This window comes from Garra rufa, chromosome 18 (assembly GCF_049309525.1).
Source record: "Garra rufa chromosome 18, GarRuf1.0, whole genome shotgun sequence".
Classification (NCBI taxonomy): Eukaryota; Metazoa; Chordata; class Actinopteri; order Cypriniformes; family Cyprinidae; genus Garra; species Garra rufa.
The window spans coordinates 9,573,131-9,600,896 of NC_133378.1; the positions used below are offsets into that span (position 1 = coordinate 9,573,131).

The 27,766-nt window shown below is 35.5% G+C and overlaps 1 protein-coding gene across 1 annotated transcript in view; it reads left to right on the top strand.

The window, feature by feature from the left end:
• Nucleotides 1-27,766, top strand: part of lgr6 (leucine-rich repeat containing G protein-coupled receptor 6) — a 108,171-nt gene that overhangs the window by 70,733 nt on the left and 9,672 nt on the right. The window contains exons 3-13 of the mRNA XM_073823058.1: nucleotides 3,883-3,954; nucleotides 5,752-5,823; nucleotides 9,414-9,629; nucleotides 10,066-10,137; nucleotides 18,571-18,639; nucleotides 19,300-19,371; nucleotides 21,950-22,021; nucleotides 22,580-22,648; nucleotides 24,249-24,320; nucleotides 26,641-26,706; nucleotides 27,001-27,072. Of these exons, the coding sequence (XP_073679159.1) occupies nucleotides 3,883-3,954; nucleotides 5,752-5,823; nucleotides 9,414-9,629; nucleotides 10,066-10,137; nucleotides 18,571-18,639; nucleotides 19,300-19,371; nucleotides 21,950-22,021; nucleotides 22,580-22,648; nucleotides 24,249-24,320; nucleotides 26,641-26,706; nucleotides 27,001-27,072 (924 nt within the window). The remainder of the gene's footprint in view (nucleotides 1-3,882; nucleotides 3,955-5,751; nucleotides 5,824-9,413; nucleotides 9,630-10,065; nucleotides 10,138-18,570; nucleotides 18,640-19,299; nucleotides 19,372-21,949; nucleotides 22,022-22,579; nucleotides 22,649-24,248; nucleotides 24,321-26,640; nucleotides 26,707-27,000; nucleotides 27,073-27,766) is intronic.

Here is a 27,766-nt window from a genome sequence, read left to right on the forward strand (position 1 = left end):
CAAACACACCTGATCCTAATAAAGGTGTTACTCAGGATTTGTTGATGTTAAAGGATTAGTTCACTTCCAGAATAAAAATTTCCTGATAATTTACTCACCCCTATGTCATCCAAGATGTTCATGTCTTTCTTTCTTAAGTCGAAAAGAAATTAAGGTTTTTGAGGAAAACATTCCAGGATTTTTCTCAGTATAGTGGACTTAAATGGGAGCCAATGGGTTGAAGATCCAAATTGCAGTTTAAGTATAGCTTCAAAGGGCTCCACTCGATCCCAGCAGAAGAATTAGGGTCTTATCTAGCAAAACGATTGGTCATTTTCTAAAAAAAAATGTAAATATATATACTTAATGCATTTTCAATGCATGAAGATTCTAATGCGCATCGTAGAGCTAGTGCACAAAGAGCATTTGTGGTTAAAAAGTATATTTCCATTTCTTTTTTCTTTTTTTTAAGAAAATGACTGATTGTTTCACTGGACAACACTCTTATTCCATGGTTGGGTTTGTGTAGAGCCCTTTGAAGCTGCATTGAAACTCCAATTTGGACCTTCAACCTGTTGGCCACCATTGAAGTCCATTATATGAAGAAAAAAAGGCTAGAATGTTTTACTCAAGAACTTTGATTTCTTTTTGACTGAAGAAAGAAAGACAAACATTGGATGACTTGAGTAAATTATTAGAACTTTTTTATTCTGGAAGTGAACTAATCCTTTAAAGGCAGGTGTGTTGTAGCAGGTTTGAAACTGAAATGTGCAGAAAAGTAGACCTCCAGGAGCAGGTTTGGCTGCCACAAAAGAGGCATGTATTGTGTTCACATTGACTGAAAATAATGCCGGAGTTCACGTGAATCAAACCGGACCAATTTTCTGACCGATTGGTCATTTTCTAAAAAAAATTAAATTTATATACTTTTTTAACAACAAATAGGCGTCTTGCACTAGCTCGACCTCACACACTGAGTAATCACGCACACGTGACATAGGCGGAAGTACTGACTTTGTGTTTACAAAGCGAGCGTGCAAAGAAAGTCAAACCCTCTTTACAAAAAAAAAAAAAAAAGGTAAAACAATGATGTTGGACTATTTTAAAGTTGGAGGAAAAAATTAGATGGAGTTCTTCGCCTTACCCTACCTTTCTGAACTATATGACTTTAGCGTGTGACTTTTCCAATGTGATTACACAATGCATGAAGACGCTAATCCACATCGAAGAGCTAGTGCACAAAGAGCATTTGTGGTTAAAAAGTACATTTTTATTTATTTTTAGAAAAAGACTGATTGTTTCGCTAGACAAGACCCTTATTCCTTGGCTGTGATTGTGTAGAGCCCTTTGAAGTTGCAATTTGGACCTTCAACTTGTTGGCTCCCATTGATGTCCACAACATGGAGAAAAATCCTGGAAAGTTTTCCTCAAAAACCTTAATTTCTTTTTGACTGAAGAAAGAAAGACATTAACATCTATTGATGACATGGGGGTGAGTAAATTATCAGGAATTTTTTATTCTGGAGGTGAACCAATCCTTTAAAGGGCAGGTGGGTTTGGGACTGAAGTGCGCAGAAAAGTAGACCTCCAGGAGCAGTTTGGCTGCCTCTGCAAAAAAAAAAAAAAAGGCTCACAGATGCAGTTTAGCATAGATTGTGTTCATATTGACTGAAAATAATGCCATGAATCAAACTGGACCAATTTTCTAAGAAACTTGCTAGAAACCACACCATTATTCAGAAGACCATTTCCACACCAACCAAATAAAGCAAAGACCAATGTCAAACAGAAATCTGCATTATAATTTCTAGTGCAGGGGTGTCCAATCCTTCTCTAGTAGAGTTCAGCTAGTTGGAGCTGAAATCTGTGAGACAGTGGCTCTCCAGGAGCAGGATCAGAAACCACTGCTCTAGTAAAAAAATGTGGGGTTTCAAGAGCAACCTGATTAAAGTTGTGGACTGAATGAATTACATGACACTAAATGCAGCATTTAATGGCAGAATCCAGTTACAGTTCAATGCCTTTCATATGCAGACACGACCTCCGTTGAGTTACGAAATCCTTCTGGATTTGTCCTTCTGTGTATACAGTGCACCAAAACGTAATTGCATTGAGATATTAAAAGAAATCTCATTTTGTTCCCGTTGCCAGGTTCAATTTTGAAGACTTTACAAACATTCTTAATATTCATAACAATACACTCATCATTTCTCAGAAGAATATACAACATGTTGACACAAGTGGCTTAAGAAAATTAGCATTAAAGCTATGTTTGTCTGTTACGCGAGGCAATACATAAAGCAGAACGCTCTAGTGTTTAGACACATGACTGAATTATAACGAGGGATAAAAGTTGACCGCAGAGCTGGCACGAGCTCGCAGCAGAACAGCTTGTTGTGGTACGTGCCTGAAACCTCATCCGACACGCATGTGAAACCGTCACTGGCCTATTTACACGGGGTGAACCGCTAAGCTTCGCAGCCTCCAAATCTGACACTTTTATTTTTGCCTTCCCCAGCCCCTCCATGCCCCTGCTTTACTTCCCTCTGTCTCTTGCCCGACGCAAAACAAATGTTTGTAAAAGAGTGGCGGCACACGGTCTTACCAGAAATAGAGTCGATGGATGGGAGTGTGGTCTGGCACCACATGAAGTGATAGCCATTAAAAACCTCAGAGACTTCATGGCGGAAGACGCTAGTGTGTGTGAGCGCATAAGAGAGTGTGATCTGTCAGACCTTGACATAGACCCAATCCTAGGTTTTGTCGTTATGCTTTCCGGGCTCGTGTGGCCCTTAATGTGCCTGCAGACAACACGCTTGTTGCTTTGCCAGAGCTGTCGCACCCATCACATTAGCTAAGCTGACTTACATGCTAAACATTGGCAGCAATTCTCAAAACGTTCATCTTGTCACACAAAAAGAACCATTTGGAGTGCAAGAGGCTACTCCGACGGGATGGAGCAACTTTGAGGCAGAGAAGTTCGGAGGTATGGGTGGTCCTGTTTAGGCTGTCATGACTCCTTGTGAGGCTTCGACAGACTTTCCTCAAACTCTGCCACCCAGGAAAAAACAGGCACGAACGCTTATTAAGTGATTTGTTTGATAAACAAATTGATTAGTCCGGATGGGTGAGCCTACAGCTGGATGATATTTGCTCTTTCTCTGGGAACGTCTTTCCCATGTCTTTCCGAGGTATCAGCCATGATGCTCTGCTTGGCTGCGGCTGTTCTACAGCAATTTTCTAAGAGGTCAACTGAAATTTCGGTAGATGATTATGACTAAAATTGGATTTTGGCACCTATAGCCCACTTTTGGCACTGAACGCATCTGTTTAAGATTGTCTGTTTGGCATCAAGTGACATTATACAATCTGACCACATTATATTCTTGTTTGAAAACACAGTTTGCGTTTTAGTAAACACATCAAACTCAAATAATTCACACCCCGGCTGTACCGCGAGGCATTCAAAGGATACCAAGGTCTAACAACATACCGTAGAGTAAATTTTCCACTTCAATAGCAAATCTATCCATTTTATCTTTGGCCATTGTATATAAATTCAGTTGTACTATGACATGTTTGTTGCCACAAGAGGCAAAAGGAGCTTAGAGCGCATTCATATCTTGGCTCCGCTTTCAAAATGTGTTGACGTGTTTGGAGACCATACAAAAGAGAGATTTCTGTACATGAGCGGTAAAGACCAGCGGCCAGAGAGATCTGAACCCCAGCTGCTGTGGTTCTTGTGTCCAAGGAGATCTCTCACTTTTGTTTTCACCGTGGGCTCTTGAGCGCACGCACATGCACATTTGCCTTTATGAATTTAGCAGATTGTCTTCTCTCTGGTAAAGTCATCAATGTGTTGGACTGCAAATGAACCAAAGCACTTCTTTTGTCCTTCCACAGGAGACTCTCGGGCAACCACCTGAGACACATCCCTGGCCCCGTGCTCCAAGGCCTCTACAACCTCAAAGTCCTGTAAGTAACGAAAGACAGAAAGAGCGAGAGCGTTTTTGTTTCAGTTAATGCTTCAATGGAAAATAACATTCAGGGTGATTCACTCCGAAAAAAAAAAAAGACTTTTGTTGCAGTGTCACTCACTGTAAAATTAGAAACAGAACCTCTGACAGGTGATGATTCAGGTTATGCTTTGCGGTGAACGGTCACTGAGCTCGTATTTATGCATGGGTGTTTGTTGATGGTTTATTGACAGATTTTAATTTTATTGACTGTCCTAAACCCAGTTGACTGAATTGAACAGGACAGACAAAGGCCAGGCATGGAACAACTTCATTGACGCCAACATGCGTCTCAAAATTTCCACAAAGGAGTCCATGCACCTTTCCATGTCGTCCTGGAAGCTACAGTAAATTTGCCCTGCATTGTCATTCAACAATCCAGTGACACTGATTTTTTTTTTGGATTGCACACCACAAGAAAATTGCCCTGCCACATCAAATAATTTTACTGACCCATGAAGTAAAAAATGTATTTGTGTTGCACTTTTCAGAACTGTTTCAGTAAGCTTTTTAAAAATGTTAGTTTTGACTGTTTCTAGATTTACATTTTAATAGGTTAATGATAACAAGAATTTAATTCAGTTTAATATTTTAGTATCCGTTTGCTTGTTTTGAAAACAAGATAATGTCTGTCATTGTCAGAGTTCTTATTTCAGCAGTCAGTGTAGACAAAAAGGGACTGGGTTGGGTATAACAATAGTTACAAATTTTCTCAGTTTGCTTTCTACGCCCTATTGTGCTTTGTACTATCTTATTCAACAACCAGACTTGTCTGAGGCACGAGTACCTGACCTCCTGACATTTAAACTAATGTGCAGTTTTCAATGAGCTAGTCAGAATCAAGACAAGAAAAACATCACATCAAAAACATCTGCTAGTGCAAATATGACAAAGCCACGCGAAAATGAAAGTGTTGGGGGGAAGAATGTGTACTTTGTGGCATTTGAATGACAAAATAATAGAGGCTTGTTCACAACGTTATAAAAGGCCGCTGGACATTTTAAGTCTAGGTTCACAATGCCTATTGGTGGCACCATGATTTCCTTGATAAGGGCATCCTGCCCACAAAGGCGTATTTATTCCTTCAAACACTAGCGATTCTCTGCTGCATGGTCAAATGTCATGAGTTTCATTTGATTGGACATGATAAAGCTGTCTGCCTTGTAATTAAAGCTCAACGTCTGCGGCCGCGTGCTCTCACGTTGGAATAATTTGCTTTGTTCGGTGAGCTCAGTGTCATTGTTCTACCACTTCCTGTTTCTTTCGTTCTTTTATTCGACAAGTCCTGTGAGCATGACCTCAGTGGCCCACCCAGGCAGTTTCTCCCCCTCATTCTGTTTCGTCTTGTTCAGTCTCTCTGCCCCTCCCATGTTCTGGTTTTGTCCACTGAAAAGTGCACCACACAGTACCTGAAATCATATCTCCTGACTGATTGATGTCAGCGACAGGTAACCTCATCAGCAGTAAGCTCGACAACTCTTGTGCCCAGAAGCCATACTATTCAAAGGCCTTAATAGTCTGTTTCTTGACAAGTGTTAATGCTCAACTATACCACCCAGCAAACACATATGGAACTGACTAGTGCTGACTTTTTTTTTTATACATTTCCCTAATACAAAAAGAAGGCCACCCATTGCCACTGAGATGATACTTGTTTTATTTTTATTGTAATCACATTTAGTGTTTTAAAATATTTATTATTTAATATTGACCAGAGCAGAATTTATAATTTTACTAATTTTCCATATCTTTGCAGGATGTTGCAGAATAACCAGTTAGAGAGATTGCCCAGTGAGGACCCGTGGGAATTACCCAATTTGCTTTCTCTGTAAGTATCACATAGTTCAAGTGATCAAAAGCAAGCTTGGGCTGTTAGAGATTTACATGGAACAATGGTGTATATTAAAGCAACATTGGATAGGTCGACATGCCAAGTGTAGACCTCCTGGTTGTGACCACAGCTTCAAGCTTAGCATCTGGAATAAAATGGATTCACTTGATTCAAAGATTGGTCTCATGTGAAACGTTATTCTGCTTAGAAGCTGCTCCCATTGTAACAAAATAAGTTTAAATGGAAGTGGAACTGTTTTTCCAGAAACATTTACATGATCAAGAACCGTGTATCAAATATGACATCATAAGCACAGCACAAGTAACACAATAAATGATTTAGCACCCCTTTATCAGATAAGGTCTCTAGCAGTAGAGTTATTTGGTCTATAGTGTAATCTAGTCATGAGGTAACTCTTGGTATTTTCCTCTAATAGAGTTGATGCAGGAAAGCCCAGTTATTTATATGCCTATTAGGACTATTAGGCCCTTCATTAAAGAACTCCCCACTAGGGAGGATCATGTTTGCAATTTAGGACACACATGGTAGTGGTGAAACAGGTGTTCTATATAGTAGAGAAACACATAGGTGTTTGTTGTGGATTTTCTTCTTTTTTGGATTTTTGGATTGGAAAAAATATGCCACGCAGTTCTTTGCAGAGGAGGTCCAACAAATAAGGAATTGAGAAAAGAGAAACCAAACTCATAGTAGTTCTTGTGTGTTCTGAGCAATTCGGTATTTAAAATGAATAGAGTTTGAAAATGGATTCCGTGGATCTGGGTTTGTACTTTTTCCTAAAGAGCTATTAGCTAAATGCTAACTCACAAGAGAGACAAATATGATATTCCAGAGGTCAGTCTTTATGAGGAAGGCAAAACGTGACTACATCACATTGAATATCAGAACGGTGAAAAAGAGGAACCTTTACAGGGCTGTTGGCGCATCTGGAACCCATGAGAAAACCGCCAGACACTGTGCACTGGCTCCTGAGTGAGCGCTGGGAGATTCAATGAGCTGTGAAGAGCCCAATTTTCCATCAGTTACTCTTCCCTCTTCCCTCCTAATCGGAATCATGCCCCCTTCCTAACTGGTTCCCCATGAAAAGGTCAGAATCTAAATATTGTCTGGTATTTTGTCTGGCCTTGTCCATCCGCTCCACTCACATCCACCCATCGACTCCTTTCAATTATTCCCGATGCCAGTCAGCATCCCATAGTGGAGCCGCACACCCACTTTTTCCAAATGAATAATTCCATGTAAATATCCATGCGCTCATTTCCTTCTACCTTTGCGAGGATGTTTTCATTAGAGTCATGGCGTACAAATTTAATTCCTTTGCCACCAACAGAGTTTTTTTCCCGCATGGAAGACGTGCCTGGTTCCAGAAGAGGCTCCAGACGTGCATAGAGTGTGTCCAGGCCCTCCCTGTAGCGAGGCAGAGACTCTGGCATCCATCCAGCCAACTTACGCTCACTTTCAATCCCCCATAACAAAGAATATGCAGCGATTTAGCTAGGTGCTCTATCCCGAGTTCCCACAAGAGTAGAAAGGCATTTAGTTCTCAACAAACATGTAATTTAGGGTAATGATAAGATGGGGATCGGTTAACCACTGGGGGGGCTGCAAGGTTTGAAGTCCACTGGCGCCCGGTGTAGACAGAGGGAAGATGAGTTGGGGCAGGACAGAGGATTGGTGATGAAACTCATCTTTGTTTCTTTACTAGAGTTTAGGACTGTAGGCTATACTTGCTACACTCAGCACAGAACATCCTTTGATGTCAAGACCATCCTTCCAGGATTTAGTATGAAAGAAAGATCTGATAAAGATCCAGCAACAAGACTCACCTTCCTTAAATCAGAGGCAATGCAATGCCTCTTGATCATATGATGCCTACCAATGAGATTTCACACAAAAGGGAGCACAAAAGCAATGTTTACACATGCAACGTCAAGTTTTAAGCCAGATGATTAAGACATCATCAGCGAGTTGTTGGTGTTTACCTAGCAGGGTTGCACAGCATGGAAAGTGTAGTCTGAGAATACGGGGCGTTTTTCAAGCCAAATGGCATTGTAATTTGGGTTCAAGTTTTTCAACTGATGCTCGTCGTGCATTACCCTGAAGGACTTGAGGGTTGAGAAGGCCTGAGGGGAGGTGAGAAGAGGCCAGTGCAAAATGAATGTGTGTGAAAGGTCATGGGGGAAAAATGCAGAGGAAGTGCTTGCGGCTAACTCCACGTGCTCTGCTGCTATCATACATCACGACTTGCTGATCGCTAAGGTTCAGCACCCCCCCCCCCCCAATCCACTAATTCCAGGGGGCAACATTTATTAGATCAAAGGCTTAACTTGTTGACATAGGGAGGACATTCATCTTGGTTGTGGAGATGTCAAGGTCTGTGAACAACAGCCTTGCAAAAAATCAGGGGAGAATTTCGATTCGTGAAAGAATCCAAACGTCTGCACTTTCAATTATTCCCAGCAACCTCTGATGTTTTTTTTTTTTTTTTACAGCTTTTATCTTTAGCTCAGTTTCTTTGTTTAATTTCCAAAAATCAGAGAGAAAAACTGTTCAATAGCGTCTTAAAGCCTTCCAGTCAGTGGGGAGCAACAATTGCTTGGTGGCTTTAACCAAATCAACTCGCCATGCCACAAAGCCATCAAATTATCAATCGGTGCTTTATTACACCATATGAGCGCAGGCAAAATGAAAGAGGAATGGCCAATTTTCGAAACGCCTTCATGTGGTTGGATTGAGAGTGGAATCTTTGCCTCGGCAGCCCTCGTACGCCTGGTTTGTGATTGCACAACTTTTCTTTGTAGCCTCTGAAAGCCACTTGTTGTGATTTAGCACCCTTTCTCCGAAAGCTTTAAATTCAAAAACGTGAAAACCCACAAAGCATAGCACTCCACCTGTGGGCTCCCGATGTTTCATCAAACATTCAGAGTGGCGACCGTGCCAAAACTCTCATTAAACAAGTCCATGCTGGAGTAACTAAAGATAGCTTCATAAAACACTGGCATATAAAGCACTTGGGGGAAAACTAAATCACTCAGGTAGTGGTGCCAATCCTTACACCAGAAGAACAAAAGATAGAAACAAAGAGGCAACAAAATTATCCTTTAATTATGATATCGTCAAAGCAGAAATGTTGTGACCGCAGACCACAGCATGGTATCTCTTTCTGTTTAGCCACAATTGGTGCCTCCTTTGTTCATCTTTTTATGTACCTCTGTAAGGCGTGGCAGTTTGATGAATGAAATGAAAGAGGTAGATTCCGTGACAGGACACGGCACGGACAAGGAGTGTTACAGTTGACTGGGTCACAAACATTGTGGGGCTGGAGTCACGCCAGGGCAGGCCTCAATATCAAAAAAGCTAGTGGATCTAGTTGACACAGTTTCAGAAACTTCCTTCAGTGATTCATCTACATGAAAAGGAATATAACACCATTCCTGTAATTGCTTATTTTCAGTAATATCTCCTGATAATTCGACCTGGTTAAACATGACTATCTGCTAAATTTCTGCACCGTACATAAACTGCATACTGGAATAAACATCTGCTTCTGTTCATTCTAATAAAAACAGGCGTCTGGATGCCAACCTGATTATGGAGGTGCCAGCAAGGACCCTCTCGGGTATGCGGTCCCTCCGGCACTTGTGGCTTGATGACAATGCCCTGACAGAGATCCCAGTAAGCGCCCTCAACGACCTCTCCTCGCTCCAAGCTATGACCCTTGCCCTAAACCGCATCACCCACATCCCAGACTACGCCTTCAGGAACCTATCCAACCTGGTTGTGCTGTAAGTGTCTACTTCCACACAACATGAATAAACCAAGTAGGGTGTATTCCTGGATTAACATGCTTAGTAGTTAACCCCAGAAGATATGTAGTCCCTTCAATCAAAGGGGAAAAGTTGAATGTTCTTAAAGCCCCCAGCCCTTGATCCAGGGCCATGTTCTATTTAACTAACATCAACTGTTGTGCATGTGCCCGTGTAAGGAATGGAAACCAGGAATTAAGAGGGAGTTGGAACACATACCTTGGTTTGACAGGACACCACAAGAATCTTAAACTCTTTCAATTACAAAGCAGTGAAACGATAGCGTAGATTAATTTGATATCTCATCCGCCGCCGGTTTACGTTTATCTAAAGCTATGTACACAGCCTAACAGGTGTCATTCCTGGGTCTTGTTTTGATGTTTACTATAACCCTAATGAACGTTTTCATGTTTAGGCATCTTCATAACAACATGATCCGGACCCTCGGACAGAACTGCTTTGAGGGTCTGCACAGCCTCGAGACTTTGTAAGTAAGATCATCCCTTCATGAAAGACTGAAAACATGAAAGCATTTCCTGTTTTTAATGCAAACAACCCCTGATCTGTTATTTGATTTTGGCATCCTCATGGAATCATTATGGAAGGGGCTGCGTCTATAAATATAAATCAAAATTACTAGCAAACAGGCCTGACTCTACTTATGTTCAGTGGTTTAGCTTTGTATGAACTATAAACAAATCATTCTTTACACAATACGTCTGCTGTTGAGATATGAACATGTTAATTGCAGTGCCATGTTTTCTAAAAACACTCTTATCTCTAATTTAAATTAAAGAATGTGTGTGTGGCAGTCTTTCATTTTCTACAATAATGTAGAAACAACAATGTCCTGACAATGACTTCAGTGTTGGGTGATTTCTGTTGGGTTGAGTTCCATACAAAAGTACTCGTGTGCAAGTAGAAACTATACAGTGATTTTTAGTGGCTGATGTTGGTATCACAGGCTACAAATAATTTTTAATACACTTCCCTTTGTCCCATAGCTATAGAAGCCTGTTTCCACCACTGGATAAAAACAAATTAAATGTTATTGAAACCTTTTATCTCTCAATTCTGAGAATTATAAGAGTTATAAAGTCATAATTGCATGATATAAAATCACAATTGTAAGAAATAAAGTCAGAATTGCGAGATAAAACATACAATTCTGACTTCTTGCAAATGCAAGTTTGTATCTCGCAATTATTAATTAAAAAGTTATAAAGTCCAAGTTTGAAGAGGGAAAAAAGACTGTTTTCAGAAATGCGAGTTTATATCTCACAATTCTGACTTAACTTCCAATTGTGTTATAAAGTCAGAATTGCAAGACATTAAGTCACAATTTTAAATTTTTTCTCAGAATTGCATGATGCAAAATCACAATTGCAAAAAATAAAGTTAGAATTGCGAGATAAAAACATGCAATTCTGACTTCTCACAAATGCAAATTTGTATCTCGCAATTCTGACCCTTTCTTTCAAATGCAAGTTTGTATCTCACAATTGCGAGTTATGAAGTCTAATTTTGAGGGGGAAAAACACTTTATTCTCAGAATTTCAAGTTTATTTCTCACAATTCTGACTTAATAACTTTCAACTGTGTAATAAAGTCAGAATTGCAAGATATGAAGTCATAATTCTGAGTTTTTTTTTCAGAATTGCATGATATAAAATCACAATTGCAAGAAATAAAGTCAGAATTGTGAGATAAAAACATGCAATTCTGACTTCTTGCAAATGCAAATTTGTATCTCGCAATTCTGACTTTCTTTCAAATGCAAGTTTGTATCTCGCAATTGCGAGTTATGAAGTATAATTTTGAGGGGGAAAAAGACTTTATTCTCAGAATTTCAAATTTATATCTCACAATTCTGACTTAATAACTTTCAATTGTGCTATAAAGTCAGTTTTTTTTTCAGAATTGCATGATATAAAATCACAGTTGCAAGAAATAAAGTCAGAATTGCGAGATAAAAACTTACAATTCTGACTTCTTGCAAATGCAAATTTGTATCTCACAATTGGGAGTTATAAAGTCTAATTTTGAGGGGAAAAATAATTTGTTCTCAGAATTGCAAGTTTATATCTCAATTCTAAATGAATAACTTTCAATTGTGTTATAAAGAGTTTTTTTTTCTCAGAATTGCATGATATAAAATCACATTTGCAAGAAATAAATTCCAAATTGCGAGATAAAAATGTACAATTCCGACTTCTTGCAAATGCGAATTTGTATCTCGCAATTCTGACTCTTTCTTGCAAATGCAAGTTTGTATCTGGCAATTGCGAGTTATAAACTCTAATTTTGAGGGGGAAAAAGACTTTATTCTCAGAATTGCAGGTTTATATCTCCCACTGAATAACTGAATAACTTTCAATTGTGTTTTATCAAGTCAGAAAATTGCGAGAAACTCAATTCTGAGAAAAAACTCGCAATTCTGAGAACAAAAGACAATTGTGATATACACTCTTAAAAATAAAGGTGCTTCACAATGCCATAGAAGAACATTTTTGTCTAAATGGTTCCATAAAGAACCTTTAACATCTGAAGAAGCTTTCTGTTTCACAAAAAAACAGAACCTTTGACTGAATGGTTCTTTGTGGAAGCAAAAATGGTTATTTTATGGAATCGCTGTGAAGAACCTTTTAAAGCACCTTTAGTTTTAAGAGTGTATAAACTCACAATTCTGAAAATAAAAGTCACAATTGGGAGTTTATATCACACAATTCTGAGAAAAAAAATAAATAAATTGTGAGATGTAAACACACTTGCAAGAAAAAAGTGAGATGAGTCACAATTACCTTTTTTTTCCTATTCAGTGATGGGAACTGGCTTCCACACATAGCTTCATATATTTAGCATAAGGTCATTAAATTGAGAAATGTAATGGGATATCATTCATAATGTAACGATCTTATTTTTAAGACAAAAGTTTCTTGTTTGAATACTTATGTGATTATGCTTTCTATCACTACACCTAGTTGTTTGACCCAAGTTAGAGGTGGTTTATTTGAATTTATATTATATTAGGGCTGGGTCAAATTTTGGCAAACTGGCAGTCAGCAATTCAATTGACAGTCTGCATATAAAAGCATAAAATTCATATAAATATATGAGTATGAACAAATTCATATACTAGTAAAAAAAATACAGTATAAAACATCACGATTTTAGGGCTACTGGTTACAATTTTCATGTCACAGCTAGACAACAGCACTCATTCCCTGCCAGAATTTGGGCTATATAACTAACATATTACTGCACAAGGTAGACTGAAATCAAATGTTAAATAGGCCCAATAAATACACTAGAAACGCTATTAAAATTCATGAGAAATTTTGAAAGGGGCTTACGAACCAGAGCCAGTGCATATTTGTAATGTAATGTATGAAAGACATTACATAGACCATGCTATGAAAGTTTGGCTTTAAAGGAATAAGCATATGCTGAAGTCATGGTGGTCTCCAGGATACCGAGAGGTTCACACCTGCTTTTTAACAGCCTGCTGAAGTGCTAAAGATGACGTTTTCCTCTTTACGAGAAGGACTTCAGCCTTGAGAATTGCACACACTGAACTGAACACTTCATTTGAAAGCAATCACTGAGACACTGTGTGCTGAAACTCTCCCGTGGCGATTCTGTGGCTCGATAAATTTGGCTTTTGGAAGGAGATTTGTTTCAGGGAGAAAATATTTTATCGCACTAGATTTAAGCTCTTGAAAATGACAAAAATGAAGGCTAGAGTCATAGAAAAATTAGTTACGATACATAATATATGTAATATAATGTACATTCAACCCTTTTGTACAACCAGAATAAATGCATATCACTATCTTCTATAAGTATTAAGCTTGCTTGCATTACAGTTAAAATGCCACGCTAATAAAAAAGCGTCATGTTGCATATTGAATGACATTTTAATTACCGTTATAACGATGGCTAAGCAAGAAGCTAATCTTCCTGAGGCAAATATGCTTATATGTAACATGACACACTGGAAGAAATCATGCCAGCTGTCTCAGTTCAGTTGCACATGTGTGTTTGGGAAGTGTTGAGCTTCTTGAAACAGCAGATGGAAACATGTTTGGCTTCTTTAGGAGGTCTCAGACATCTTTTCGTGGGACAATATGCATCTTTTTATGGATGGCGCTATAATCGGCCATCACTGTAATTATCTCTGAAAACGCATTCACAACCATCAGACATAGTGGCCACCACAGTGTTGTTTTGTTATGATGCCTGATGATTTAGCTTTCAAACAAACTTCTGCGTGGTTTGACGAATTGTAAATCAAGGTAACTGACAGCTCCCATTCTAAACAATGAGGTCTTCCCAGGAAATGAAAGGCATTCCTCTTCTCCGCCATATCAAAGTAACGTCTCCAAACAAGACTGACAGATGTTCTAAACAAAACCAGGATGTAGACATGGCAGAACCACGCGGCACGGCTCACCCACAGCAGTGTGTTCCCAGTCTCTCCATATGCAGCCAATTTTATAGGCTGCAAGTGTGAGTGGATTTCCATGCAGCGTTTGAAGAAAATTACTTAAACACTTACATGACTTAATAGAAGTGAGCGAACTTAGGAATTAAAAGATGTGGGTTCACATTCAACTTTAATCTCAATTTTTAACGTAGTACTAAAATACCATCATAGTTAATGGAAGTGCCATCATTTCGCAATATTATTTTTTATCAACATTTATAAAATAGTGCAAAAGTTTTGCACAAATCTGTAACGCAAATACACCTATTGGGCGTGCCTCTGTGGTGCTACAAAAACATTGCTGTTTGACTATTTTTACAAATTTTTGACTTCATTCTAAAAACACTTTTGACTTTATACTCGAAACACTGACTTTATTCTTGTAATTTTGACTTTATTCTCGAAACATTTCAACTTTATTCTCAATTTCGACTTTGTCATAATATTTTGACTTTATTCTCGTAATATTGTGACTTTATTCTCATAATATTTTTACTTTATTCTCGTAATATTTTGACTTTATTCTCGTAATATTTTTACTTTATTCTCGTAATATTGTGACTTTATTCTCATAATATTTAGACTTTATTCTTATAATAGTTTGACTTTATTCTCATAATATTTTTACTTTATTCTCGTAATATTTTGACTTTATTCTCATAATATTTTTACTTTATTCTCGTAATATTTTGACTTTATTCTCATAATATTTAGACTTTATTCTTATAATAGTTTGACTTTATTCTCATAATATTTAGACTTTATTCTTATAATATTTTGACTTTATTCTTGTAATACTTTGACTTTATTCTTATAAAGTTTCAACTTATTCTCGTAATATTTAGACTTTATTCTCGTAATATTTAGACTTTATTCTTATAATAGTTTGACTTTATTCTCGTAATATTTCAACTTTATTCTCATAATTACAACTTTATTCTCGTAATATTTTGACTTTATTTTTGTAATATTTTGACTTTATTGTCATAATATTTTGACTTTACTCATAATTTCGACTTTATTCTCGTAATATTTTGACTTTATTCTCATAATATTTTGACTTTATTCTTGTAATACTTTGACTTTATTCTTATAAAGTTTCAACTTATTCTCGTAATATTTAGACTTTATTCTCGTAATATTTAGACTTTATTCTTATAATAGTTTGACTTTATTCTCGTAATATTTCAACTTTATTCTCATAATTACAACTTTATTCTCGTAATATTTTGACTTTATTTTTGTAATATTTTGACTTTATTGTCATAATATTTTGACTTTACTCATAATTTCGACTTTATTCTCGTAATATTTTGACTTTATTCTCATAATATTTAGACTTTATTCTTATAATAGTTTGACTTTATTCTCATAATATTTAGACTTTATTCTTATAATATTTTGACTTTATTCTTGTAATACTTTGACTTTATTCTTATAAAGTTTCAACTTATTCTCGTAATATTTAGACTTTATTCTCGTAATATTTAGACTTTATTCTTATAATAGTTTGACTTTATTCTCGTAATATTTCAACTTTATTCTCATAATTACAACTTTATTCTCGTAATATTTTGACTTTATTTTTGTAATATTTTGACTTTATTGTCATAATATTTTGACTTTACTCATAATTTCGACTTTATTATCGTAATATTTTGACTATATTCTTGTAATATTTCGACTTTATTCTCGTAATATTTAGACTTTATTCTCATAATAATTTGACTTTATTCTCGTAATATTTTGACTTTATTATTATTATTATTATTATAGTTTGACTTTATTCTTGTAATAGTTTGACTTTATTTTCATAATATTTCAACTTTATTCTCGTAATATTTTGACTTTGTCATAATATTTTGACTTTACTCTCATAATTTCGACTTTATTTTTGTAATATTTTGACTTTATTCTCATAATATTTCGACTTTATTCTCGCAATATTTAGACTTTATTCTTGCAATATTTAGACTTTATTCTCATAATAATTTGACTTTATTCTCGCAATATTTAGACTTTATTCTTGCAATATTTAGACTTTATTCTCATAATAATTTGACTTTATTCTCATAATATTTCAACTTTATTCTCATAATTACAACTTTATTCTCATAATATTTTGACTTTATTTTTGTAATATTTTGACTTTATTGTCATAATATTTTGACTTTACTCTCATAATTTCGACTTTATTCTCGTAATATTTTGACTTTATTCTCATAATATTTCGACTTTATTCTCATAATATTTCAACTTTATTCTCGTAATTACAACTTTATTCTCGTAATATTTTGACTTTATTCTCGTAATATTTTGACTTTATTCTCTTAATATTTCGACTTTATTCTCGTAATATTTCGACTTTATTGTCATAATTTCGACTTTATTGTCATAATTTCGACTTTATTGTCATAATATTTTGACTTTATTGTCATATTTTGACTTTGTCATAATATTTTGACTTTATTGTCATAATATTTTGACTTTATTGTCATATTTTTACTTTATTGTCATAATATTTTGACTTTATTGTCATAATATTTTGACTTTATTCTTATAAAGTTTCAACTTTATTCTTATAAAGCTTTAACTTTATTCTTATAATATTTCGACTTTATTCACATAATTTCAATTTATTCTCGTAATATTTTGACTAAATATTTCAAGAATAAAGTTGAAATATTATGAGAATAAACTTTATTCTCATAATTTCGACTTTATTCTCGTAATACTTCGATTTTGTTCTCATAGTATTTCAATTTTATTCTCAATTTCGACTTTATTCTGGTAATATTTCAACTTTATTCTCATAATTTCTACTTTATTCTCAAAATATTTCTACTTTATTCTCATAATTTCAACTTTATTCTCATAATTTCTACTTTATTCTCGTAATATTTTGACTTTATTCTCAACATTTTTTTTACTTTATTCTCGTAATACTTAGATTTTTTTTCTCGCATTTCAACTTTATTCTCGTAATATTTCGACTTTATTCTCATAATATTTCAACTTTATTCTCATTATTTCTACTTTATTCTCGAAATATTTCAACTTTATTCTGATATTCCAACTTTATTCATGTAATTGTTAACGTGGCACTAAAACGCCATCATAGTTAATGGAAATGCCATCATTTCACAATACTTTTTTTATCAACATTTATAAAATAGTGCAAAAGTTGTGCACAAATCTATAATGCAAATACATCTATTGCTAGGTTGATAGGTAGGTTTGGGCATCCCAACCAGCCCGCCAACATTGGTTTAACCAACGGCATAGGTTTAGGGTGGGAACATCTTTGTGTCGGACCATGTTTGAAAAAGTATTATTTTTGCAATTTCATTGGTGACACTAATGGTGCAAACATCACTTCAGCTTTAAGCGAATTTGTCATCAAGAACCTCTTTAAATATTTTTTTCTTCTCACCTCAAACGTAGGCCAACTTTGCTTTAACACTCTTGTGCAACACAGACACACTCACACTCACGTACACCCACACACACTGGAATTAACCAAGTGCTTCGCCCATTCTGGACGGCGGCCAACGCGGGTCCACCCCTATTCACCAAGCTCACTTCAAACGCGCTGGCCACCTGCCAGAAACGTTTTTCCCCTTAAAAGAAAAAATAAAAACTAAAATATATAAACATTTGGACTGTTTTGAAAGTGTACACTTAACACTAAGGGATAGGACATATAATTATGGGTATGAAGAGACACATTCAGCGTTGGGTATTGTAACCTCGGGGAGCGGACGATATGACTAAGGTCTGGGCCTTCACAAGGGGATACGGGGCCAAAGGCACCTATTAATGCCGCCCAGTCGCCTTTACTAGGCAAAAAGAAGGGTTTGTAGGAAAAAAAAGAAAAGTCTCTTGTTCAATTATAGGATTTTCCCAATAATTATTCTCTGAAAAACTCAGATGAAAAAGAACGCCGAGATCCAAGGAAAACAACATGCAAACTACGGCCATAAACACATTGTTCTTGCACCTGCGTGTAAAGGCCGCTCGCCCTTAGCAACCGCCCATGTTTTGGTTCAAGCGCGGTTTTTGGACGCAGGTTTCCTAGAAGGATAATGAAATGCATACAACAAAAATAATGTATGCAGAGGAGAGGTCACGTCATGTCAGATTAGCTTAGAACAGCTGTCTCGGTCTCCAAGGAACGACCAACACGAAAAACCCACAAGGTCACAGGGAGGGATTCTGACTGATTGGAACCACAGCTCTTAAGTGTTTGCTTATGTTACAGACACGTAGGATGAAAGATCAAATAAAAACGTCAAAACACTTGGGCTAATATGTGACGAGACAGCTAATTGTTGCTTGAAAGGTGGTCTTATGCAAGACGCAACTTAAGAAAATGGACATAAACATCACGTACTCAACGTTCTTCTGCTCTTATGGTTGCTCTTCTTTCTCTAGGGAGTTGAACTTCAATGACCTCCAAGAGTTCCCCGTGGCCATTCGCACACTCGCCAAGCTTCAGGAACTGTAAGTAACCGAGACTAACTTACCCGGCATACATGCGTCAGTGTGCTTCCTTTAAAGTGGGCCGCTTGGCCTGGCCTCGTGCTTCTTGTAAATCCCGCTTAGTCCCTAGAATGTGGTTCTCAAGCGCAAGTCTCCTGAAAAAAGCAGATGCTTGGAGATGAGCGCTTAAGTCCTTCCTTCTCAAGTATCCTAAAGTGTTTTCTGCCTGCGGGACGGCCTCCCGACAGGTGTTTCTGTAAGATACGAAGGATGTTTACATGGGCGAATGTCAATTGACGCAACCAAATGGCTCACACGTGTGCTTATGGAGGAGCTTGAGATAAAATGCAACTGGAGTCGATTGTCCGAGGTGATGAATTCATTTTCGGCACCCAAAAAGGACCTTATAACCTTGTTTATTTAAGACGCGTAATTATTTTAGACTGTTTAGAATTTTCGGATTACAATTTGCTGTGCCATAAATTAACTTTAGCATGTTATATTCTTAGTGACGGCAGATGATGATGAATTATAAGCTGCTGCTGCAGTAGTTGAATGTGAGGCCGCTCTGAATACAATTTATAGCCTATACGGAACAGATGCAGTTAGCAAAGCTGATCTTGATCGCTGGATTTCCTCATCCCATAGTGTGCAGATGGTCATATTCTCAATCTTCCACAGGGGCTTCCACAACAACAACATTAAGGCCATTCCCGAGAGAGCGTTTGTGGGGAACCCACTTCTCCAGACCATGTGAGTATCTTGTCTCAGCAACGACACTAAAGAGTTTCTCTGTTGACTAAACATGCCTCACTGTGTGATAGACAGACATGTTATAAAAGTCTGTTTATCTCAGCCAGTGGACCAGGAAATGTGTGACAAATATTTGGGTCATTTTACAAATGGGTGCGTTTTGTGTCCCTCTTTTATGTTTAAATATGTGCAAATGCTATGTGTAAATAACATCAACAATATCCAGTTTTATTTCTAAACGTATTTGTCCTTCCTAGAAGCAAATATTTTAGTGAACATAATGGACACTAATATATGTAAAGGGTGTAATTTTATAAATTGAACCGTACTTTAAGCAAAATTTAGGATGGTAAAAAGGTTGCCAAGACTATTTTGCTTGTTTTAAGCAAAAACTCACTTAATTTTGACTATTCTGAAAACGAGACAATAATTTTCCCTTGTCTAGAAAATCCTTCTTGATTTAAGAATTTTTGATATTTTAGCTGGAAACAAGACAAAAAATCTAAGTAAGTAAAGCATTTTTTCAGTGTAGGATTGCACAATATTTGGGCTAGATACAACTACACTGCAAAAAAATGCTTTTCTTATTTTTATTTTTATTTTGTTTTGTTTCCAGCCAAAATATCTAAAAAGTCTTAAATTGAGAAGTATTTTCTAGACAAGCAAAAATTATTGTCTTGTTTTCAGAAAGAAAAGAAGTTAAAATTAAGGGAATTTTTGTATGTTGCTTACCCCATTGGCAGATTATTTTGCATGTTCTAAGCAAAAACTCATTTAATTTTGACTTTTTTTTCTGAAAACAAGAAAATAATTTTCCCTTGTCTAGAAAATCCTTCTTGATTTAAGAATTTTTAGATATTTTGGCTGGAAACAAGAGATGGCCAAGATACAACTACACTGCAAAAAAAAAGGCTTATCTTGCTTAGTATTTTTGTCTTATTTCTAGTCAAAATATCTGAAAAGATAAAGATGCATTTACTAGATAAGCAAAATAACAAAATATTTAGTCTTGTTTCTGGGGGGAAATGGCTAAATTAAGTGCAGTTTGCTTAAAATAAGTAAAATTATCTGCCAGTGGGATGAGTAAAATACTTTTTTAAGATTTAAGAATATTTTACTTACCCCTCTGGCAGATAATTTTACTTGTTTCCAGGGAGGAAAAAATAAATAAATTAGGTGCATTTTTCTTAAAACAAGACTAAATATATTATGCCATTTTGCTTATCTAGTAAATACTTCTTAATTTAAGAATTTGTAGATCTTTTGAAAAATACTAAGTAAGGTAAGTCTTTTTTGCAGTGTATTGAAAATCTAAATATTAAGAAAATAACATTTAAAGTTGTCCAAATGAAATTCTTAGCAATGCATATTACTAATCAAAAATTAAGTTTTGATATATTTATGGTAGGAAATTTACAAAATATCTTCATGGAACATGATCTTCACTTAATATCCTAATGATTTTTGGCATAAAAGAAAAATCGATAATTTTAACCCATATGTATTGTTGGCTATTGCTACAGATATATCTGTGCTATAAAAATATATAATAATAATAATAACAAAAAAATAATAAGAATGATAAATACAGCCTTTTTGGGAAGTGAAGTTTACCACACTCTACCCGTTAGAAAATACATACGATTTTTTATTGAAAAAAAAGGACATAAAAGTATGTCAAAAGATGTCATTTTGTCTACGGAACAGTACTTTTTTAATATGCGATAGTTATAATAGTAACTGAGTTGGAATAAAATTAATTGATAAAAATTCAGGGATAAAATAAAGGCAAAATTTGCTTATTTTCTGTTTACATTTTAATTAAAAATATGGTTAAAAATAGTTAAAATTCTAAAATTTGGTTTTATACTTCAGTCCTGTTACTACAAACTGATTTTTCAGCCAGCAGAAATAGTTTGTAGAAATACACTGCAAAAAATGCTTTTCTTACTTAGATTTTTTTGTCTTGTTTCCAGCCAAAATATCTTAAATCAAGAAGGATTTTCTAGACAAGTGAGAATTAGTCTTGTTTTCAGAAAAAAGGTCAAAATTAAGTGAGTTTTTCCAAGCCAAATAATCTGCCAATGGGGTAAGCAAAATAATCTTACTTTAAGCAGAAAACTAGATTATTTTGCTTGTTTCAGGCAAAAAATACCTTAATTTTAACTTTTTTTAGTCTGAAAACAAGACAGTTTTTACTTGTCTAGAAAATCCTTCTTGATTTAAGAATTTTTAGATATTTTAGCTGGAAACAAGACAAATTCTAAGTAAGAAAAGCATTTTTTGCAGTGTATCGACATAATCTTTAAACAATATAGCTAACTTTTAATGTTTAGTGTTAATAACTAAATGAATTGTAACACTGTCAACCCTGTAACCGTGCAGTACAAGGAATAGCTATATCTCAGCATACAGCATGTTAAGTTTTATTAATTTAGATTTAATATAGATATGACATGTGTAATCTATTAATGCTTAAATACAATCTTTACTGAAACAACATAAATACATCCTTGTCAAACTGGAACAGGCACTCATTCGATTTCTAACAAAAGATGTCTTTTTCTTCTCTGTTCAGTCATTTCTACGAGAATCCCATTCAGTTTGTTGGCAGATCAGCATTTCAGTTCCTGCCAAAGTTACACACGCTGTAAGTACAAGTCTATGTGTGAAATGATAACATCCACATGATTAAACAGAGCAGTTTGGCTTCCAATAAGGCACCTCTCAAGTACCACTTGGCAAATGTGTATAATTTCCATTTCATCATCGCTTTCATTTTGATGAATACTGTAATCTTGCTCGCCTCTTGCCATCACGTCTCTCATAAGTAAACATTAAACTAGTAATTTGTCTCCAAAAAGCAGCACGATTCAATTATAACCTCATAAATGCCAGAATATGAGATTTAGCTTTTCATAAAACTAATAAAAAGTCATTTATCTCTCTCTAGTTACACATACATACGAATGCTGCGAAGGTCTATTCGGCCCTCGTTATTTGGATATGAAGTCTACCGTCTTCCGTTGTTGATTTTGGGTAGTGTTGCGAGTCTAATCAAAATGATGGCATCAAGTGCAATAATATTGCCTCTAGATGATGGAGAGCTAAGTGTGTACGGTAACAGTAGACATCCCTGTGGTTTTGCTGGACGACATCTTCCTTAGCGGAACGATCCTCACTAATGAGTTATCTAATCTCGTTTTAGCTCTTTGAACGGGGCCACTGAGATCCGAGAGTTTCCAGATTTGAAAGGAACCACCAGCCTGCAAGTTCTGTGAGTCTGAGATCAAATGTCCCCATTTCACGCAGGATCGGTTTCACTTAAGAGACTTCCAGAAGTTCTTCCCACCGATGAGGACAAAGGAATAACCGTTGACAAAATAGAGATGCTTTTACTGAACTCTCAGCATGTCAGACAGTTTCAGACGAGGTTAAAAATGATGCTCAGGCAAAGGCATACTGAACCGAGCACTTATGTTTACTGCTGAATGATCAGCTAATATGAGGCTCGGTATTTTATTACTGATCCTAAAAGCATGGAGGATTACCTCGTTCATTAGGGTTAAGGGAGAAGCATTTTCAAATGTGACCCTGGACCACAAAACCAGTCTTAAGTAGCACAGTCATATTTGTAGCAATAGCCAGCAATACATTGTATGGATCAAAACTATAGATTTTTCTTTTATGCCAAAATCATTAGGATATTAAGTAAAGATCACGTTCCATGAAGATATTTTGTACCGTAAATATATCAAAACGTATTTTTTGATTAGTAATATGCATTGCTAAGAACTTAATTTGGACAACTTTAAAGGCCATTTCCTTAATATTTAGATTTTTTTTGCATCCTCAGATTTTCAAATAGTTGTATCTCAGCCAGATATTGTTCTATCCTTATTTAGTCAGCTTTCAGAATAGCTTTCAAACCCACAAGAAGACCTCAGTACTACTTTTTGCTGACAGCAGCAGATTTATGAATGATTCAGAGCAGATTTTCCTCATGCTTTGAACCCTGGCTAACCAGCTCCTGCAGCGCTGTCAAAATAAATACAACTTGTGCGTGTATTAGGCAACATAACATTCTGTAGTTTATTTACTAATGGTTTAAGGCCATTTTTTACATTTCTAGAACAAAAATCTAAACACTGGATGAAGTCGGTTTCAAAATTCTTGTTTAATTTTTTTTTTTTTTACATATTAGAGTCAAATGTTTTTACAGAGGGGATTTTGGGCATCTCATTTTGTCACACCATAATTCAGAAAAAACTTAGAACAGACAGAAATTTAATTTTTTATCAATTTTGGGGGAATACAATTTTGTATAAAATCAAGCAAATTATATATGAAGTTTGATGAAAAAAATCCCTCTGTAAAAAAACCTTCAGAATATAGACAGGAATAAAAATGTAAAGTTTGGGGTAAGCGTTACTGAAGTGGAGATTTATGGCTCAGTGTAGTTTTAGAAAATGGCCTTTAAAAACATGTATTGTAATTGAAATCTATTGACACAAATAGATAAAGTTGCATAAAAGAAACCCTTAGTGTCTTTTGGGTGTTTTTTTCCCACTAGTCTGAAAAAAACACTTTATGAAACACCAAAAAGGCCAAAATCTCAAACTTGACAGGTGCGTGAAAAAAACAGTGTTTTTCTTCCCTCAAAAGTAAGACAACATTAATTGAATTAATTGAGAATTTTGAATACTGTACACTTATTTATTAACATCAATGGTTCTTTGAAGAACCTTGAACATCCATGGAACCTTTCAAATGCAAAAAAAAGTCATTTAATTGCCTGTTTTTTATTCACTGTTTCTCTCTCCTGTTTGGCACACACACACGCTCAGTGTAAACTTTCCTGTTTGATTTTCTCTCAGTACGCTGACCCGAGCTGGACTGACCGGACTGCCATATGATCTCTGCCACCTGCTCCCTAAATTAAGAGTGCTGTGAGTTTCCAAACACAAATACGCACCTGCAACACACAAACACATTCGAAAGCTCATCTTGAAATGATTCCTAAAAGGTCCGAGCTGGCAAAGGGACTCCCTGAGGGATTTGGTGTAGCCAAACTTTCAAGGAGTTCCTAAAAGCCTCTTTAACATGAACTTTAAACAGGATGGTGTTTAGCCAACTTTGCTGAGAGGTCATTTTTGATCAGTTGTGCCATGCCTGTGCAATTTTAAATTGATTAAATACTTATTTTGCCTTTATCACTGTGTTTAAGATGGATAAGAGCAACCACTTTAAGGTGTACAAGCTCGGTTAGAGAAACCCCTGCAGGAAGAGTTAAACTTTATGTAACTGTTCAAATCAGGAATTAGACCTCTGGGGAAAGTAGCTGCTTAACATGCCATTCTCTATATATTTGCTTTTTCTCTCTCTAAGGTTCCCTCTTACGTAAACACTATAAAACCCTAATTGGATACAAATAAAGAACACTACAAGAAATTGTCTTAAAACTAAATGACAGCGCATAATTGCTGCCATGCAGCTAGGAGGACACATTATAATGTAGTTATAAATAAATGGGAGAGATGGTACATGTGTAGAAAAAAATGGGAGAATTCTAACCCTAATTTGACATCATGCCAATTTGAGCTAAAGAAGCAAAGTCATACCATTATTATCAGATTTTTAACGTGTTATTGAAACTTCATCTTCACAGACAGTTTTATATTCAAATAGACAAACTACACTGTAAAAAGTTTTCACCAGATTCAACTTAAAAACCTAAGTTCAGCAGCTGCCTTAACATTTTAAGTTAAATCAGCTTAAAACTACAAATCATTTTAACTTTTTACAATAAAAATGAGTTGATTTAACTTGTGAGTTGAAATGACTTAAGTTGATTTAACTTAAAATTTTAAGGGAGCTGCTAAACTAAACTTTTTAGATTGAAACTGGTAAAAACTTTTTACAGTGTATATGAGAAATGACATGCCTCAGTGGGACTTATCACAAGCCTCACCAAACAGAACTACTAAAATAATGATTGTTATGTGAAAAAATGCATTTTTTTAAACAGACATAGAAGAATAAGTATTTCAAGTATTTCAACACCTTTTTCGTAACGAACATTTTGGCGATTCATTTACACAAGAGCATTGTTCTGGGGGCCTGACAACGCTATCTGTTGAAAAACGGGTTTCGAATTGCTAGTTTTTAAAAATTCCACCATTATTTTCAACATGCAAACTACAAAAACAGTGGTTTTATGTGCACCGTATTACGGGTTCAGTTTATAGGTATGTGCGCAGGAGTGTAGTGTTACCTTTATTTAGTTGTTTTGGCCAATCCATGTGAACGGAGATTGTTTTTGACAAAACTGTAAATAAAGATCACGATTCTCCCACAATTCTGAACTAAACAAATTAAAGATATTTACTAGAGGTTGTGACAAAATATTAACTGTCTATTCAAAAATGTTATTTAAAAAATTAATTTGAATGAATAAAAAAAAAATTGAATGAAGGATTCAATGACTCAATTATAAATACCTTACTTGTTCCATTACTGATTGAATCAGCGTTTTTAAACAAATTTCTAAAATGAAAGATTCTATAGCTATGATCACTTTTACTCGTGGGCGGAAATGGTGCTTATTCGCAAATGTTTTATGTAGGGCTGTTAGTTTAACACGTTTTACTTAATCATTTATGAAAAAAATACTTTTTTTTATGTATTGGCTCACCAATACTTTCCCCTAGGGGCCGATATATTCTACATAGACAATTCACCCAAAAAATTTTTAATTACGTCTCGGTTGGTAAAAAAGCTGTTTTGGTTACCAGTGACTTTCATTGCATAAAAGAAAAAAAAAAGAAAAAATCACAGCCAAATGTAATTTGCAATTAGTTAAACTAATTAATCGTCACATCATGTAACTTTCAACCATCACTGTGGTTGAAAGTTCGGGAAACTGTTTCATACCTAAACATGGTAACTGCTCTGTGTAACACAGAATTAAATGTTCCGATATGACTTTATCAAAGGTTTAATAGACACAGGCAAATCGCTGTCATGTAGAAATAAGATCAAAAATCAAAATCACGATTTTTTTCTTTTATTTCAATTAATCATGCAGCTCTACTTAAGTCAAAAGTAATTATACACTTCCTTTATATATGTCCATATATATTCATGCTTTTTGAGATAGAAATTGTATCGTGTTGAGAAAGTTTTACACAACCTTCACTGATAGCACTCTTCAGTTAAGAGGAATCTTCTATTTACAGACAGTCCTAATCTATATGTGTTTGATTTTAGGGAGCTGTCGCACAATGTCATCGAAGAGCTGCCGAGTTTCTACCACTGTGCCTCTCTTCAAGAGATGTGAGTACAGGCGTCTCTCTTTCTCTAGTGAAATGGAAATAGAGTAATATCACTAACATATCTACGATAACTCTAAGAGCCCCAAATAACCCACATAGTATTTGACAAATGACAGTCATTACTGTAGCAATCCATCAGTGTCTATATATGGGAAGCTTTCAAGTGTGCTCATGGTCGCTATGCATGCTGTCTGCCATAGTGTGTGTGTGTGTGTGTGTGTGTGTGTGTGTGTGTGTGTGTGTGTGTGTGTGTGTGATATGCTGTAATACCAGTTCTTTTGTTTTGACTCGGCAGAGGTCTACAGCACAATCTGATCAAACAGATTGAGATGAACACATTCCAACAGCTCAGCTCTTTACGTTCACTGTGAGTACTGTACACACAGACATCATCTGCTGGCTGTAAGAGTTACACTAAAAAAGACTCTATTTGGGACTTTTCAAATTAAATACACATATTCAATACAAATCGTATTAGCAGTATATTTTTTGTGAACAATTTAGTTTGCTTTGATGACAGAAGCACTCAAACTGCATGATTAATTTGAAGAATCAAGTTCACCTGATCAATGTTACACAATTACTTTGATTACTGACCTAAAAATAATTTAAATCTTAAATATTTATTTATTTATTTATTTATTTTTACTTTCAGCATTAAACTTTTCAAAATGTAACATGGAATATTGATATTGTGCCAAGAGTTTCCACAGATTTTAATTGAAGCATAGAAAAAAAAGTTATATATATATATATATATATATATATATATATATATATATATATATATAATTTATTTTTTATTTTTTTACGTATTGGCTCACCAATACTTTCCCCTAGGGGCCGATATATTCTACACAAATTAACCATAAACATCTTACACAGCCAAAAGTCAGAAAATCACATGCTAAAACTTAAATAATAATTATTGTTGTAAGAATTTGGGAGCAAGACTGTTTTCAGATATCAGACCTTGAGAACAACAGAACCTTTTTTAAATATTGACTGTCAAGATCCGAACGAAAACATTTCTGCTTTTCTGAGAAAATGAAAAATGGCAG